The sequence below is a fragment of the Phyllobates terribilis genome, unplaced genomic scaffold, assembly GCF_046119375.1.
Source record: "Phyllobates terribilis strain yellow unplaced genomic scaffold, ASM4611937v1 Scaffold_10__3_contigs__length_209671492, whole genome shotgun sequence".
NCBI lineage: Eukaryota > Metazoa > Chordata > Amphibia > Anura > Dendrobatidae > Phyllobates > Phyllobates terribilis.
The window spans coordinates 46524541-46539583 of NW_027362770.1; the positions used below are offsets into that span (position 1 = coordinate 46524541).

At 50.5% G+C, this 15043-nt stretch overlaps 1 protein-coding gene across 3 annotated transcripts in view; it reads left to right on the plus strand.

Annotated features, from left to right (window-relative positions):
• MACROH2A1 (macroH2A.1 histone) overlaps nt 1–15043 on the plus strand; it is a 196444-nt gene that overhangs the window by 125047 nt on the left and 56354 nt on the right. For all 3 annotated transcript variants that reach the window (XM_073649541.1, XM_073649539.1, XM_073649540.1), the window contains exon 4: nt 11346–11543. In XM_073649541.1, coding sequence (XP_073505642.1) covers nt 11346–11543 — 198 coding nt within the window. The remainder of the gene's footprint in view (nt 1–11345; nt 11544–15043) is intronic.

The following is a 15043-nucleotide window of genomic DNA, read 5'->3' on the forward strand; positions in this document are numbered from 1 at the left end:
GCTGGATACATAGGCAGCACTCAGATGGCTGCAGGCGTAGAGCTGGATAAATTGGCAGCACTCAGATGGCTGCAGGCGTAGAGCTGGATAAATTGGCAGCACTCAGATGGTTGCAGACGTAGAGCTGGATACATTGGCAGCACTCAGATGGCTGCAGGCGTACAGCTGGATACATTGGCAGCACTCAGATGGCTGCAGGCCTACAGCTGGATACATTGGCAGCACTCAGATGGCTGCAGGCCTACAGCTGGATACATTGGCAGCACTCAGATGGCTGCAGGCGTACAGCTGGATACATTGGCAGCACTCAGATGGCAGCAGACGTAGAGCTGGATACATTGGCAGCACTCAGATGGCTGCAGGCGTACAGCTGGATACATTGGCAGCACTCAGATGGCTGCAGACGTAGAGCTGGATACATTGGCAGCACTCAGATGCCTGCAGGCCTACAGCTGGATACATTGGCAGCGCTCAGATGGCTGCATGCGTACAGCTGGATACATTGGCAGCACTCAGATGCCTGCAGGCCTACAGCTGGATACATTGGCAGCACTCAGATGCCTGCAGGCCTACAGCTGGATACATTGGCAGCACTCAGATGGCTGCAGGCGTACAGCTGGATACATTGGCAGCACTCAGATGGCTGCAGGCGTACAGCTGGATACATTGGCAGCACTCAGATGGCAGCAGACGTAGAGCTGGATACATTGGCAGCACTCAGATGGCTGCAGGCGTACAGCTGGATACATTGGCAGCACTCAGATGGCTGCAGGCGTACAGCTGGATACATTGGCAGCACTCAGATGGCTGCAGGCGTACAGCTGGATACATTGGCAGCACTCAGATGGCTGCAGGCCTACAGCTATATACATTGGCAGCACTCAGATGGCTTCAGGCGTACAGCTGGATACATTGGCAGCACTCAGATGGCTGCAGGCCTACAGCTATATACATTGGCAGCACTCAGATGGCTGCAGGCGTTCAGCTGGATACATTGGCAGCACTCAGATGCCTGCAGGCCTACAGCTGGATACATTGGCAGCACTCAGATGGCTGCAGGCCTACAGCTATATACATTGGCAGCACTCAGATGACTGCAGGCGTACAGCTGGATACATTGGCAGCACTCAGATGGCTGCAGGCCTACAGCTATATACATTGGCAGCACTCAGATGGCTGCAGGCGTACAGCTGGATACATTGGCAGCACTCAGATGGCTGCAGGCGTACAGCTGGATACATTGGCAGCACTCAGATGGCTGCAGGCCTACAGCTATATACATTGGCAGTACTCAGATGGCTGCAGGCCTACAGCTGGATACATTGGCAGCACTCAGATGGCTGCAGGCCTACAGCTGGATACATTGGCAGCACTCAGATGGCTGCAGGCGTACAGCTGGATACATTGGCTGCAATCAGATGGCTGCAGGCGTAGAGCTGGATACATTGGCAGCACTCAGATGGCTGCAGACGTAGAGCTGGACACATTAGCAGCACTCAGATGGCTGCAGGCGTAGAGCTGGATACATTGGCAGCACTCAGATGGCTGCATGCGTACAGCTGGATACATTGGCAGCACTCAGATGGCTGCAGGCGTACAGCTGGATACATTGGCAGCGCTCAGATGGCTGCAGGCGTGCAGTTGGATACATTGGCAGCGCTCAGATGGCTGCAGGCGTAGAGCTGGATACATTGGCAGCACTCAGATGGCTGCAGGCGTACAGCTGGATACATTGGCAGCACTCAGATGGCTGCAGGCGTAGAGCTGGATACATTGGCAGCACTCAGATGGCTGCAGGCGTACAGCTGGATACATTGGCAGCACTCAGATGGCTGCAGGCGTACAGCTGGATACATTGGCAGCACTCAGATGGCTGCAGGCGTAGAGCTGGATACATTGGCAGCACTCAGATGGCTGCAGGCGTACAGCTGGATACATTGGCAGCACTCAGATGGCTGCAGGCCTACAGCTGGATGCATTGGCAGCACTCAGATGGCTGCATGCGTACAGCTGGATACATTGACAGCACTCAGATGGCTGCATGCGTACAGCTGGATACATTGGCAGCACTCAGATGGCTGCAGGCGTAGAGCTGGATACATTGGCAGCACTCAGATGGCTGCAGGCGTAGAGCTGGATACATTGGCAGCACTCAGATGGCTGCAGGCGTACAGCTGGATACATTGGCAGCACTCAGATGGCTGCATGCGTACAGCTGGATACATTGGCAGCACTCAGATGGCTGCATGCGTACAGCTGGATACATTGGCAGCACTCAGATGGCTGCAGGCGTAGAGCTGGATACATTGGCAGCACTCAGATGGCTGCAGGCGTAGAGCTGGATACATTGGCAGCACTCAGATGGCTGCAGGCGTAGAGCTGGATACATTGGCAGCACTCAGATGGCAGCAGACGTAGAGCTGGATACATTGGCAGCACTCAGATCGCTGCAGGCGTACAGCTGGATACTTTGGCAGCACTCAGGTGGCTGCAGGCGTACAGCTGGATACATTGGCAGCACTCAGATGGCTGCAGGCGTACAGCTGGATACATTGGCAGCACTCAGATGGCTGCAGGCGTACAGCTGGATACATTGGCAGCGCTCAGATGGCTGCAGGCGTACAGCTGGATACATTGGCAGCGCTCAGATGGCTGCAGGCGTACAGCTGGATACATTGGCAGCACTCAGATGACTGCAGGCCTACAGCTGGATACATTGGCAGCACTCAGATGACTGCAGGCCTACAGCTATATACATTGGCAGCACTCAGATGGCTGCAAGCCTACAGCTGGATACATTGACAGCACTCAGATGGCTGCAGGCGTACAGCTGGATACATTGGCAGCACTCAGATGGCAGCAGACGTAGAGCTGGATACATTGGCAGCACTCAGATGGCTGCAGGCGTACAGCTGGATATATTGGCAGCACTCAGATGGCTGCAGGCGTACAGCTGGATACATTGGCAGCACTCAGATGACTGCAGGCCTACAGCTGGGTACATTGGCAGCACTCAGATGACTGCAGGCCTACAGCTGGGTACATTGGCAGCACTCATATGGCTGCAGGCGTACAGCTGGATACATTGGCAGCACTCAGATGGCTGCAGGCCTACAGCTATATACATTGGCAGCACTCAGATGGCTGCAGGCGTACAGCTGTATACATTGGCAGCACGCAGATGGCTGCAGGCCCACAGCTATATACATTGGCAGTACTCAGATGGCTGCAGGTGTACAGCTGGATACATTGGCAGCACTCAGATGGCTGCAGGCCTACAGCTATATACATTGGCAGTACTCAGATGGCTGCAGGCCTACAGCTGGATACATTGGCAGCACTCAGATGGCTGCAGGCCTACAGCTGGATACATTGGCAGCACTCAGATGGCTGCAGGCGTAGAGCTGGATACATTGGCAGCACTCAGATGGCTGCAGACGTAGAGCTGGATACATTAGCAGCACTCAGATGGCTGCAGACGTAGAGCTGGATACATTGGCAGCACTCAGATGGCTGCATGCGTACAGCTGGATACATTGGCAGCACTCAGATGTCTGCAGGCGTAGAGCTGGATACATTGGCAGCACTCAGATGGCTGCAGACGTAGAGCTGGATACATTGGCAGCACTCAGATGGCTGCATGCGTACAGCTGGATACATTGGCAGCACTCAGATGGCTGCAGGCGTACAGCTGGATACATTGGCAGCGCTCAGATGGCTGCAGGCGTGCAGCTGGATACATTGGCAGCACTCAGATGGCTGCAGGCGTGCAGCTGGATACATTGGCAGCACTCAGATGGCTGCAGGCGTACAACTGGATACATTGGCAGCACTCAGATGGCTGCAGGCGTAGAGCTGGATACATTGGCAGCACTCAGATGGCTGCAGGCGTACAGCTGGATACATTGGCAGCACTCAGATGGCTGCAGGCGTACAGCTGGATACATTGGCAGCACTCAGATGGCTGCAGGCGTAGAGCTGGATACATTGGCAGCACTCAGATGGCTGCAGGAGTACAGCTGGATACATTGGCAGCCCTCAGATGGCTGCAGGCCTACAGCTGTATGCATTGGCAGCACTCAGATGGCTGCATGCGTACAGCTGGATACATTGGCAGCACTCAGATGGCTGCAGGCATACAGCTGGATACATTGGCAGCACTCAGATGGCTGCAGGCGTACAGCTGGATACATTGGCAGCACTCAGATGGCTGCAGGCGTAGAGCTGGATACATTGGCAGCACTCAGATGGCTGCAGGCGTAGAGCTGGATACATTGGCAGCACTCGGATGGCTGCAGGCGTAGAGCTGGATACATTGGCAGCACTCAGATGGCTGCAGGCGTAGAGCTGGATACATTGGCAGCACTCAGATGGCTGTAGGCGTAGAGCTGGATACATTGGCAGCACTCAGATGGCTGCATGCGTACAGCTGGATACATTCGCAGTGCTCAGATGGCTGCAGGCGTGCAGCTGGATACATTGGCAGCACTCAGATGGCTGCAGGCGTACAGCTGGATACATTGTCAGCACTCAGATGGCTGCAGGCCTACAGCTGGATACATAGGCAGCACTCAGATGACTGCAGGCCTACAGCTGGATACATAGGCAGCACTCAGATGGCTGCAGGCCTACAGCTGGATACATTGGCAGCACTCAGATGGCTGCAGGCGTAGAGCTGGATACATTGGCAGCACTCAGATGGCTGCAGGCGTACAGCTGGATACATTGGCAGCACTCAGATGGCTGCAGGCGTACAGCTGGATACATTGGCAGCACTCAGATGGCTGCAGGCGTACAGCTGGATACATTGGCAGCACTCAGATGGCTGCAAGCGTAGAGCTGGATACATTGGCAGCACTCAGATGGCTGCAGGCGTAGAGCTGGATACATTGGCAGCACTCAGATGGCTGCATGCGTACAGCTGGATACATTCGCAGCGCTCAGATGGCTGCAGGCGTGCAGCTGGATACATTGGCAGCGCTCAAATAGCTGCAGGCGTACAGCTGGATACATTGTCAGCACTCAGATGGCTGCAGGCCTACAGCTGGATACATAGGCAGCACTCAGATGGCTGCAGGCCTACAGCTATATACATTGGCAGTACTCAGATGGCTGCAGGCCTACAGCTGGATACATTGGCAGCACTCAGATGGCTGCAGGCCTACAGCTATATACATTGGCAGTACTCAGATGGCTGCAGGCCTACAGCTGGATACATTGGCAGCACTCAGATGGCTGCAGGCCTACAGCTGGATACATTGGCAGCACTCAGATGGCTACAGGCGTAGAGCTGGATACATTGGCAGCACTCAGATGGCTGCAGACGTAGAGCTGGATACATTGGCAGCACTCAGATGGCTGCAGGCCTACAGCTGGATACATTGGCAGCACTCAGATGGCTACAGGCGTAGAGCTGGATACATTGGCAGTACTCAGATGGCTGCAGGCCTACAGCTGGATACATTGGCAGCACTCAGATGGCTGCATGCGTACAGCTGGATACATTGGCAGCGCTCAGATGGCTGCAGGCGTACAGCTGGATACATTGGCAGCGCTCAGATGGCTGCAGGCGTGCAGCTGGACACATTGGCAGCACTCAGATGGCTGCAGGCGTAGAGCTGGATACATTGGCAGCACTCAGATGGCTGCAGGCGTACAGCTGGATACATTGGCAGCACTCAGATGGCTGCAGGCGTAGAGCAGGATACATTGGCAGCACTCAGATGGCTGCAGGCGTACAGCTGGATACATTGGCAGCACTCAGATGGCTGCATGCGTACAGCTGGATACATTGGCAGCACTCAGATGGCTGCAGGCGTAGAGCTGGATACATTGACAGCACTCAGATGGCTGCAGGCGTACATCTGGATACATTGGCAGCACTCAGATGGCTGCAGGCTTACAGCTGGATGCATTGGCAGCACTCAGATGGCTGCATGCGTACAGCTGGATACATTGGCAGCACTCAGATGGCTGCAGACATACAGCTGGATACATTGTCAGCACTCAGATGGCTGCAGGCGTACAGCTGGATACATTGGCAGCACTCAGATGGCTGCAGGCGTACAGCTGGATACATTGGCAGCACTCAGATGGCTGCAGGCGTAGAGCTGGATACATTGGCAGCACTCAGATGGCTGCAGGCGTAGAGCTGGATACATTGGCAGCACTCAGATGGCTGCAGGCGTAGAGCTGGATACATTGGCAGCACTCAGATGGCTGCAGGCGTAGAGCTGGATACATTGGCAGCACTCAGATGGCTGCATGCGTACAGCTGGATACATTCGCAGCACTCAGATGGCTGCAGGCGTGCAGCTGGATACATTGGCAGCACTCAGATAGCTGCAGGCGTACAGCTGGATACATTGTCAGCACTCAGATGGCTGCAGGCGTGCAGCTGGATACATTGGCAGCACTCAGATAGCTGCAGGCGTAGAGCTGGATACATTGGCAGCACTCAGATGGCTGCAGGCGTAGAGCTGGATACATTGGCAGCACTCAGATGACTGCATGCGTACAGCTGGATACATTCGCAGCACTCAGATGGCTGCATGCGTACAGCTGAATACATTGGCAGCGCTCAGATGGCTGCAGGCGTACAGCTGGATACATTGGCAGCGCTCAGATGGCTGCAGGCGTGCAGCTGGACACATTGGCAGCACTCAGATGGCTGCAGGCGTAGAGCTGGATACATTGGCAGCACTCAGATGGCTGCAGGCGTACAGCTGGATACATTGGCAGCACTCAGATGGCTGCAGGCGTAGAGCAGGATACATTGGCAGCACTCAGATGGCTGCAGGCGTACAGCTGGATACATTGGCAGCACTCAGATGGCTGCATACGTACAGCTGGATACATTGGCAGCACTCAGATGGCTGCAGGCGTAGAGCTGGATACATTGACAGCACTCAGATGGCTGCAGGCGTACATCTGGATACATTGGCAGCACTCAGATGGCTGCAGGCTTACAGCTGGATGCATTGGCAGCACTCAGATGGCTGCATGCGTACAGCTGGATACATTGGCAGCACTCAGATGGCTGCAGACATACAGCTGGATACATTGTCAGCACTCAGATGGCTGCAGGCGTACAGCTGGATACATTGGCAGCACTCAGATGGCTGCAGGCGTACAGCTGGATACATTGGCAGCACTCAGATGGCTGCAGGCGTAGAGCTGGATACATTGGCAGCACTCAGATGGCTGCAGGCGTACAGCTGGATACATTGGCAGCACTCAGATGGCTGCAGGCGTAGAGCAGGATACATTGGCAGCACTCAGATGGCTGCAGGCGTACAGCTGGATACATTGGCAGCACTCAGATGGCTGCATGCGTACAGCTGGATACATTGGCAGCACTCAGATGGCTGCAGGCGTAGAGCTGGATACATTGACAGCACTCAGATGGCTGCAGGCGTACATCTGGATACATTGGCAGCACTCAGATGGCTGCAGGCTTACAGCTGGATGCATTGGCAGCACTCAGATGGCTGCATGCGTACAGCTGGATACATTGGCAGCACTCAGATGGCTGCAGACATACAGCTGGATACATTGTCAGCACTCAGATGGCTGCAGGCGTACAGCTGGATACATTGGCAGCACTCAGATGGCTGCAGGCGTACAGCTGGATACATTGGCAGCACTCAGATGGCTGCAGGCGTAGAGCTGGATACATTGGCAGCACTCAGATGGCTGCAGGCGTAGAGCTGGATACATTGGCAGCACTCAGATGGCTGCAGGCGTAGAGCTGGATACATTGGCAGCACTCAGATGGCTGCAGGCGTAGAGCTGGATACATTGGCAGCACTCAGATGGCTGCATGCGTACAGCTGGATACATTCGCAGCACTCAGATGGCTGCATGCGTGCAGCTGGATACATTGGCAGCACTCAGATAGCTGCAGGCGTACAGCTGGATACATTGTCAGCACTCAGATGGCTGCAGGCGTGCAGCTGGATACATTGGCAGCACTCAGATAGCTGCAGGCGTAGAGCTGGATACATTGGCAGCACTCAGATGGCTGCAGGCGTAGAGCTGGATACATTGGCAGCACTCAGATGACTGCATGCGTACAGCTGGATACATTCGCAGCACTCAGATGGCTGCATGCGTACAGCTGGATACATTGGCAGCGCTCAGATGGCTGCAGGCGTACAGCTGGATACATTGGCAGCGCTCAGATGGCTGCAGGCGTGCAGCTGGACACATTGGCAGCACTCAGATGGCTGCAGGCGTAGAGCTGGATACATTGGCAGCACTCAGATGGCTGCAGGCGTACAGCTGGATACATTGGCAGCACTCAGATGGCTGCAGGCGTAGAGCAGGATACATTGGCAGCACTCAGATGGCTGCAGGCGTACAGCTGGATACATTGGCAGCACTCAGATGGCTGCATACGTACAGCTGGATACATTGGCAGCACTCAGATGGCTGCAGGCGTAGAGCTGGATACATTGACAGCACTCAGATGGCTGCAGGCGTACATCTGGATACATTGGCAGCACTCAGATGGCTGCAGACATACAGCTGGATACATTGTCAGCACTCAGATGGCTGCAGGCGTACAGCTGGATACATTGGCAGCACTCAGATGGCTGCAGGCGTACAGCTGGATACATTGGCAGCACTCAGATGGCTGCAGGCGTAGAGCTGGATACATTGGCAGCACTCAGATGGCTGCAGGCGTAGAGCTGGATACATTGGCAGCACTCAGATGGCTGCAGGCGTAGAGCTGGATACATTGGCAGCACTCAGATGGCTGCAGGCGTAGAGCTGGATACATTGGCAGCACTCAGATGGCTGCATGCGTACAGCTGGATACATTCGCAGCACTCAGATGGCTGCAGGCGTGCAGCTGGATACATTGGCAGCACTCAGATAGCTGCAGGCGTACAGCTGGATACATTGTCAGCACTCAGATGGCTGCAGGCGTGCAGCTGGATACATTGGCAGCACTCAGATAGCTGCAGGCGTACAGCTGGATACATTGTCAGCACTCAGATGGCTGCAGGCGTACAGCTGGATACATAGGCAGCACTCAGATGACTGCAGGCCTACAGCTGGATAAATAGGCAGCACTCAGATGGCTGCAGGCCTACAGCTGGATACATTGGCAGCACTCAGATGGCTGCAGGCCTACAGCTGGATACATTGGCAGCACTCAGATGGCTGCAGGCGTACAGCTGGATACATTGGCAGCACTCAGATGGCTGCAGGCATACAGCTGGATTCATTGGCAGCACTCAGATGGCTGCAGGCGTACAGCTGGATACATTGGCAGCACTCAGATGGCTGCAGGCGTACAGCTGGATACATTGGCAGCACTCAGATGGCTGCAGACCTACAGCTGGATACATTGGCAGCACTCAGATGACTGCAGGCCTACAGCTATATACATTGGCAGCACTCAGATGGCTGCAGGCCTACTGCTGGATACATTGGCAGCACTCAGATGGCTGCAGGCGTACAGCTGGATACATTGGCAGCACTCAGATGGCTACAGGCGTAGAGCTGGATACATTGGCAGCACTCAGATGGCTGCAGGCGTACAGCTGGATACATTGGCAGCACTCAGATCGCTGCAGGCGTAGAGCTGGATACATTGGCAGCGCTCAGATGGCTGCAGGCGTACAGCTGGATACATTGGCAGCACTCAGATGGCTGCAGGCGTACAGCTGGATACATTGGCAGCACTCAGATCGCTGCAGGCGTACAGCTGGATACATTGGCAGCACTCAGATGGCTACAGGCGTAGAGCTGGATACATTTGCAGCACTCAGATGGCTGCAGGCGTACAGCTGGATACATTGGCAGCACTCAGATGGCTGCAGGCGTACAGCTGGATACATTGGCAGCGCTCAGATGGCTGCAGGCGTACAGCTGGATACATTGGCAGCACTCAGATGGCTGCAGGCTTACAGCTGGATACATTGGCAGCGCTCAGATGGCTGCAGGCGTACAGCTGGATACATTGGCAGCACTCAGATGGCTGCAGGCGTACAGCTGAATACATTGGCAGCACTCAGATCGCTGCAGGCCTACAGCTGGATACTTTGGCAGCACTCAGGTGACTGCAGGCGTACAGCTGGATACATTGGCAGCACTCAGATGGCTGCAGGCTTACAGCTGGATATATTGGCAGCACTCAGATGGCTGCAGGCCTACAGCTGGATACATTGGCAGCACTCAGATGGCTGCAGGCGTACAGCTGATTCATTGGCAGCACTCAGATGGCTGCAGGTGTACAGCTGGATACATTGGCAGCACTCAGATGACTGCAGGCCTACAGCTGGATATATTGGCAGCACTCAGATGGCTGCAGACCTACAGCTGGATACATAGGCAGCACTCAGATGGCTGCAGACCTACAGCTGGATACATTGGCAGCACTCAGATGGCTGCAGACCTACTGCTGGATACATTGGCAGCACTCAGATGGCTGCAGACCTACAGCTGGATACATTGGCAGCACTCAGATGGCTGGAGACCTACAGCTGGATACATTGGCAGCACTCAGATGGCTGCAGGCGTACAGCTGGATGCATTGGCAGCACTCAGATGGCTGCAGGTGTACAGCTGGATACATTGGCAGCACTCAGATGACTGCAGGCCTACAGCTGGATATATTGGCAGCACTCAGATGGCTGCAGACCTACAGCTGGATACATAGGCAGCACTCAGATGGCTGCAGACCTACAGCTGGATACATTGGCAGCACTCAGATGGCTGCAGACCTACAGCTGGATACATTGGCAGCACTCAGATGGCTGCAGACCTACAGCTGGATATATTGGCAGCACTCAGTCAGTAGCACTTTTCAAAATGTAGCATTACATACGGGTTACTTATTCAGTCTGCCTCTTAAGGAGGTCTCCTTTATAACATCCATACGCCCAAATAAGCCATATGGCCAATGTTGTGGTCCTATGACACAACCCTATTGTTTGCCTTTGAAAGTGTTGGCCCTTTATCAGGTAATCAGTACAGCAGAGTGGCTAATGTACTGTGGATATTGGCAACTTTCTGCTGTGCTCTTTAGAGGTCCTGCACCATTTCTTTTTTTCAGAAGCCATGTCCCAATGCCGTCCTCGTCCACCAGTCCCACCCAGCAAGTGACTGCTGATGGAGGGGCTGCGGCACAGCATTCCGGGGGTGGCTCCTATGTCACATATCCATCCCTCTTTAATTACAGAAGTTGATATTTTCAAAATTGATTTTTAATAAGCGATAATGAATGCAAGTGTAGTATAAAATATTTCTTCTCAATGTCATGTATTTTTTTAGATCTGTTTTTACGTAATAAGAATTAATTTGATACTAATTTAATGTAAATGTGTTTTTAGTTGCTAAAAGGTGTCACAATAGCAAGTGGTGGCGTGTTACCAAATATTCACCCTGAGCTGCTGGCAAAGAAACGGGGAACGAAAGGAAAACTGGAAGCTATTATCACATCTCCTCCAGCAAAGAAGGCCAAAACCACTTCACCAAAAAAATCAACCGCCAAAAAGCCAGGTGCCAAAAAGGGGGTGCGGAAATCCAAGGTACGATGCTGACCATATTTCTATTATAATAATAAACACTAAGTAAGAATGCCTTCAAAAATAGAAGTGTTAATAGTTTACTTGTATAAATTAGCAACATGCAAAGCAAATGATCAAAAGAGAAATGTAATTCAAATTAATATTTGGTGACCACCCTTTACGTTCAAAACAGCAGCAATTCTTCTGCATACACTTATACACAGTTTTTGAAGGGATTTGGCAGGGAGGTTGTTGCAAACATCTTGGAGAAATAACCTCAGATCTTGCACAAATTCTTTTGTCTCTTCATGCAATCCCAAACGTACTCAAATGATATTGAGATCAGGGCTCGGTAGAGGCCGTATCATCACTTCCAGGTCTCCTTGTTCTTCTTTACGCTGAAGATGGCTCTTAATGGCATTGGCTGTATGTTTGGGCTTGTTTTCCTGCTGCAGAATACTTTTGGAGTCAGTCAGATTCCTCTTTTATGGTACTGCATGATGGATCAGTATCTGCCTGCTGTATTTCTCAGCATTGAGGACACCAAGAAATGGTCAACTAGTGGGCCCCTATTACACTCTTCTACTGTGCAGAGAAGTCTGGCCAGAAGTGATATTTATGGAATAGTTGAGGCCAAAACCATACCTTCAAAATTGAAACAAAGACATGGGATTCAACTATACATGAAAATATAGGAATTGGAGTGCAGAAAAATAGCAGCAAGTGCTTTGCACTGATAAGTTAAAATTGTGAAATATGTAGCTGTAACAGAAGACAGTTTGTTTGCCGAAGGGCTGGAGAGCGGTACAATAATGTGTGTCTGTAGGCAACAGTGTAGCATGGTGGAGGCTCTTTGTATGTTTGGGGCTGAATATCAGCAAATCGAGTTGGGAATTTCATCAAGATTATTGATGTACTCAAAGCTGAGAAATACATGCAGATTCTTATCCATCATGCAATACCATCAGGAAAATGTCGGACAGTAGGATTTGAGCAAGCTTATATTCACAGAAGGTCTCTGACTAGTTCTCCAAGACGCTTGGAACAACCTCCCTGCCGAGTTCCTTCAAAAACTGTGCGCAAGTGTATCTAGGATAATTGATGCTTTCATGCTGTTTTGAAGGAAAAGGGTGGTCACACCAAATACTAATTTGGTTTAGATTTCTCATGTTCATTCACTTTTCATTTTGTTAATAGGTACAAATAAATTGTTAATATTTCCATTTTTGAATGCATTCTTCTATGTAGAGTATTAACACACAGCAGGTCAGTGAAGGACAGCAGTATCTAACTGCTTAAACAGCAGCGATAGGAGCGAGCAGTTGTTTGAGGCGGATGCCGGGTGTGTAAAACAGCCAGCATATCCCAGGTATTGAGCAGGCATATCGTGGTACGTTTTACAGTAAGTCGATAGGAGGCTAATAAAGCTTCATCAAAAAGTATTTATCTCCCACCAAAAGAATTAACCCCTTCATGACATGGCAATTTTCAGTTTTTTTCCGCTTTAGTTTTTTCCTCCCTTTCTTCCCAGAGCTATAACTTTTATATTTTTCCATCAATATAGCCGTATGAGGGCTTGTTTTTTGCGGGACGGGTTGTACTTTTGAATGACACCATTCATTCTACCACATAGTATACTGGAAAACGTGAAAAAAATTCCAAATGCGTTGAAATAGCAAAACAAGTGCAATTCCACAGTTGTTTTTTTGGGGGGTTTTATTTACCATGTTGACGATATGGTAAAACTGACCTGGCAATATGATTCCCCAGATCGGTATGAGTACACAGATACCAAACAAGTGGTGAAAGAAAATTTGGAAATTTGTGTAAAAAACAACATTTTTCCATTTTTCCATAACTTTTTAATTTTTCAGGATCTGGGGCCAGGTGAGGGCTTATTTTTTGCACCATATGTTGACGTTTTTATTGATACCATTTTGGGCTAGATACGATGTTTTGATCGCCTCTAATTGCATTTTATTGCAAAGTTGCGGCGGCCAAAAAAACATAACTTGGGCGTTTTGATTTATTTTCTCGTTACGCCATTTACCGATCGGATTAATTTATTTTATATTTTGATAGATAGGACTTTTACGAATGCAGCGATACAAAATATGTGTGTATTTTTTTCAATTGTTTTATTTTTAATGGAGCAAAAGGGGGTGATTTGAACTTTTATGTTTTTCCTTTGTTTTCATTTTTTTTTTATTTTTCACTTTTTGCTGCATTAATTGGTTCCCTTGAAGCTGCGATCGTCTGATCGCTTGTACTATACATAGCAGTGCATCAGCAGTGAAAATCACGATCTCCTATGAACGCAAGCCATGGACTGGCTTTAACAGGAGGATCTTAATTACAGATACGGGGGTCATCAGCAGACCCCATGCCCTCATGACAGCCCATCGGCGCCCCGCCACCACGTCACGGGCGGACCAATGGGGGCTTCGAACGACACGTCTCACTTGCCGGCGTGTATTAAATGTCGCTGTCAGAGATTGACAGCAGGATTTATTAGGTTAGCAGCCACGGGCAGAGCTGCACTCCACCCGCCGTTCTTAGAGGCACTTGATAAATGATTAAATCAGCCATTATATGCAGGGAAAGGTGCCGGCGAGCCCACATCAAAGGCAGGGATACGACATATGACATAATGTGATATGTCGTGAAGGGGTTAATAAACCCATTTTACCTTAAAAAATAGTTCACCATACAAATATGCATATAACAATTCATAGAATAAAGATAACATATTAATTACGTTAATGGCATAATAAAATAACAGATTTTGTTGCTTTCTGCCATCTTCTCCCTTTCCAAAAAATTAAAAGTATGTGCCATAATATAAACTACAACATGTCTTCTTACTGCTACATAGAAACACAAAGCATTAAAAATGGAGCGACGCAAACATGACTTTCTTTCTATAAAACATGTTTTTATAGTACAAAACTACTAAACCGTAAGACAACTATACGCTTTTAGCATCTTGCCCCCCAAAATAATAAAACCCAGTCAATAAATTACACATTTCAACATTGAAATTTGCAACACCAAGAAAGAAAAGTTGTGTAGTTATGGAAATCACGGAATCAATAGACATGTTAATGATGAAAAACTGGAAAAAAATAACAATCATATGATTTATTCAGTACCGAGTATATGAGTGCCATGAACATGAACTTAAACACCAGGGCTGCTATCAAGCAGGAATGTTCTGCCATTCCTAGTGCACTTGGGCAAGCAAATCATCAAGATTCACTGCTGGCAGCTCACTTTTACAATTGTCAACTAATGACATCTCAGATGTGCCCAATGGGAGACAAATCTGAAGACACTGCAGGTTTATGGTAGCACATCTAGGCCACACATCCTGCTCAAAGTTAGATCAGCAACATGTAGCCTGGTATTTTTGTGTTGAAAAATGGCTCCTGGGACAGTTTTTAGAAATGGTTGTATCGCTGGTTCCACAACCAAATCAATGTAACGCCGAGCTGTTGGTGTGCTTGGAATGAAGACTAGTG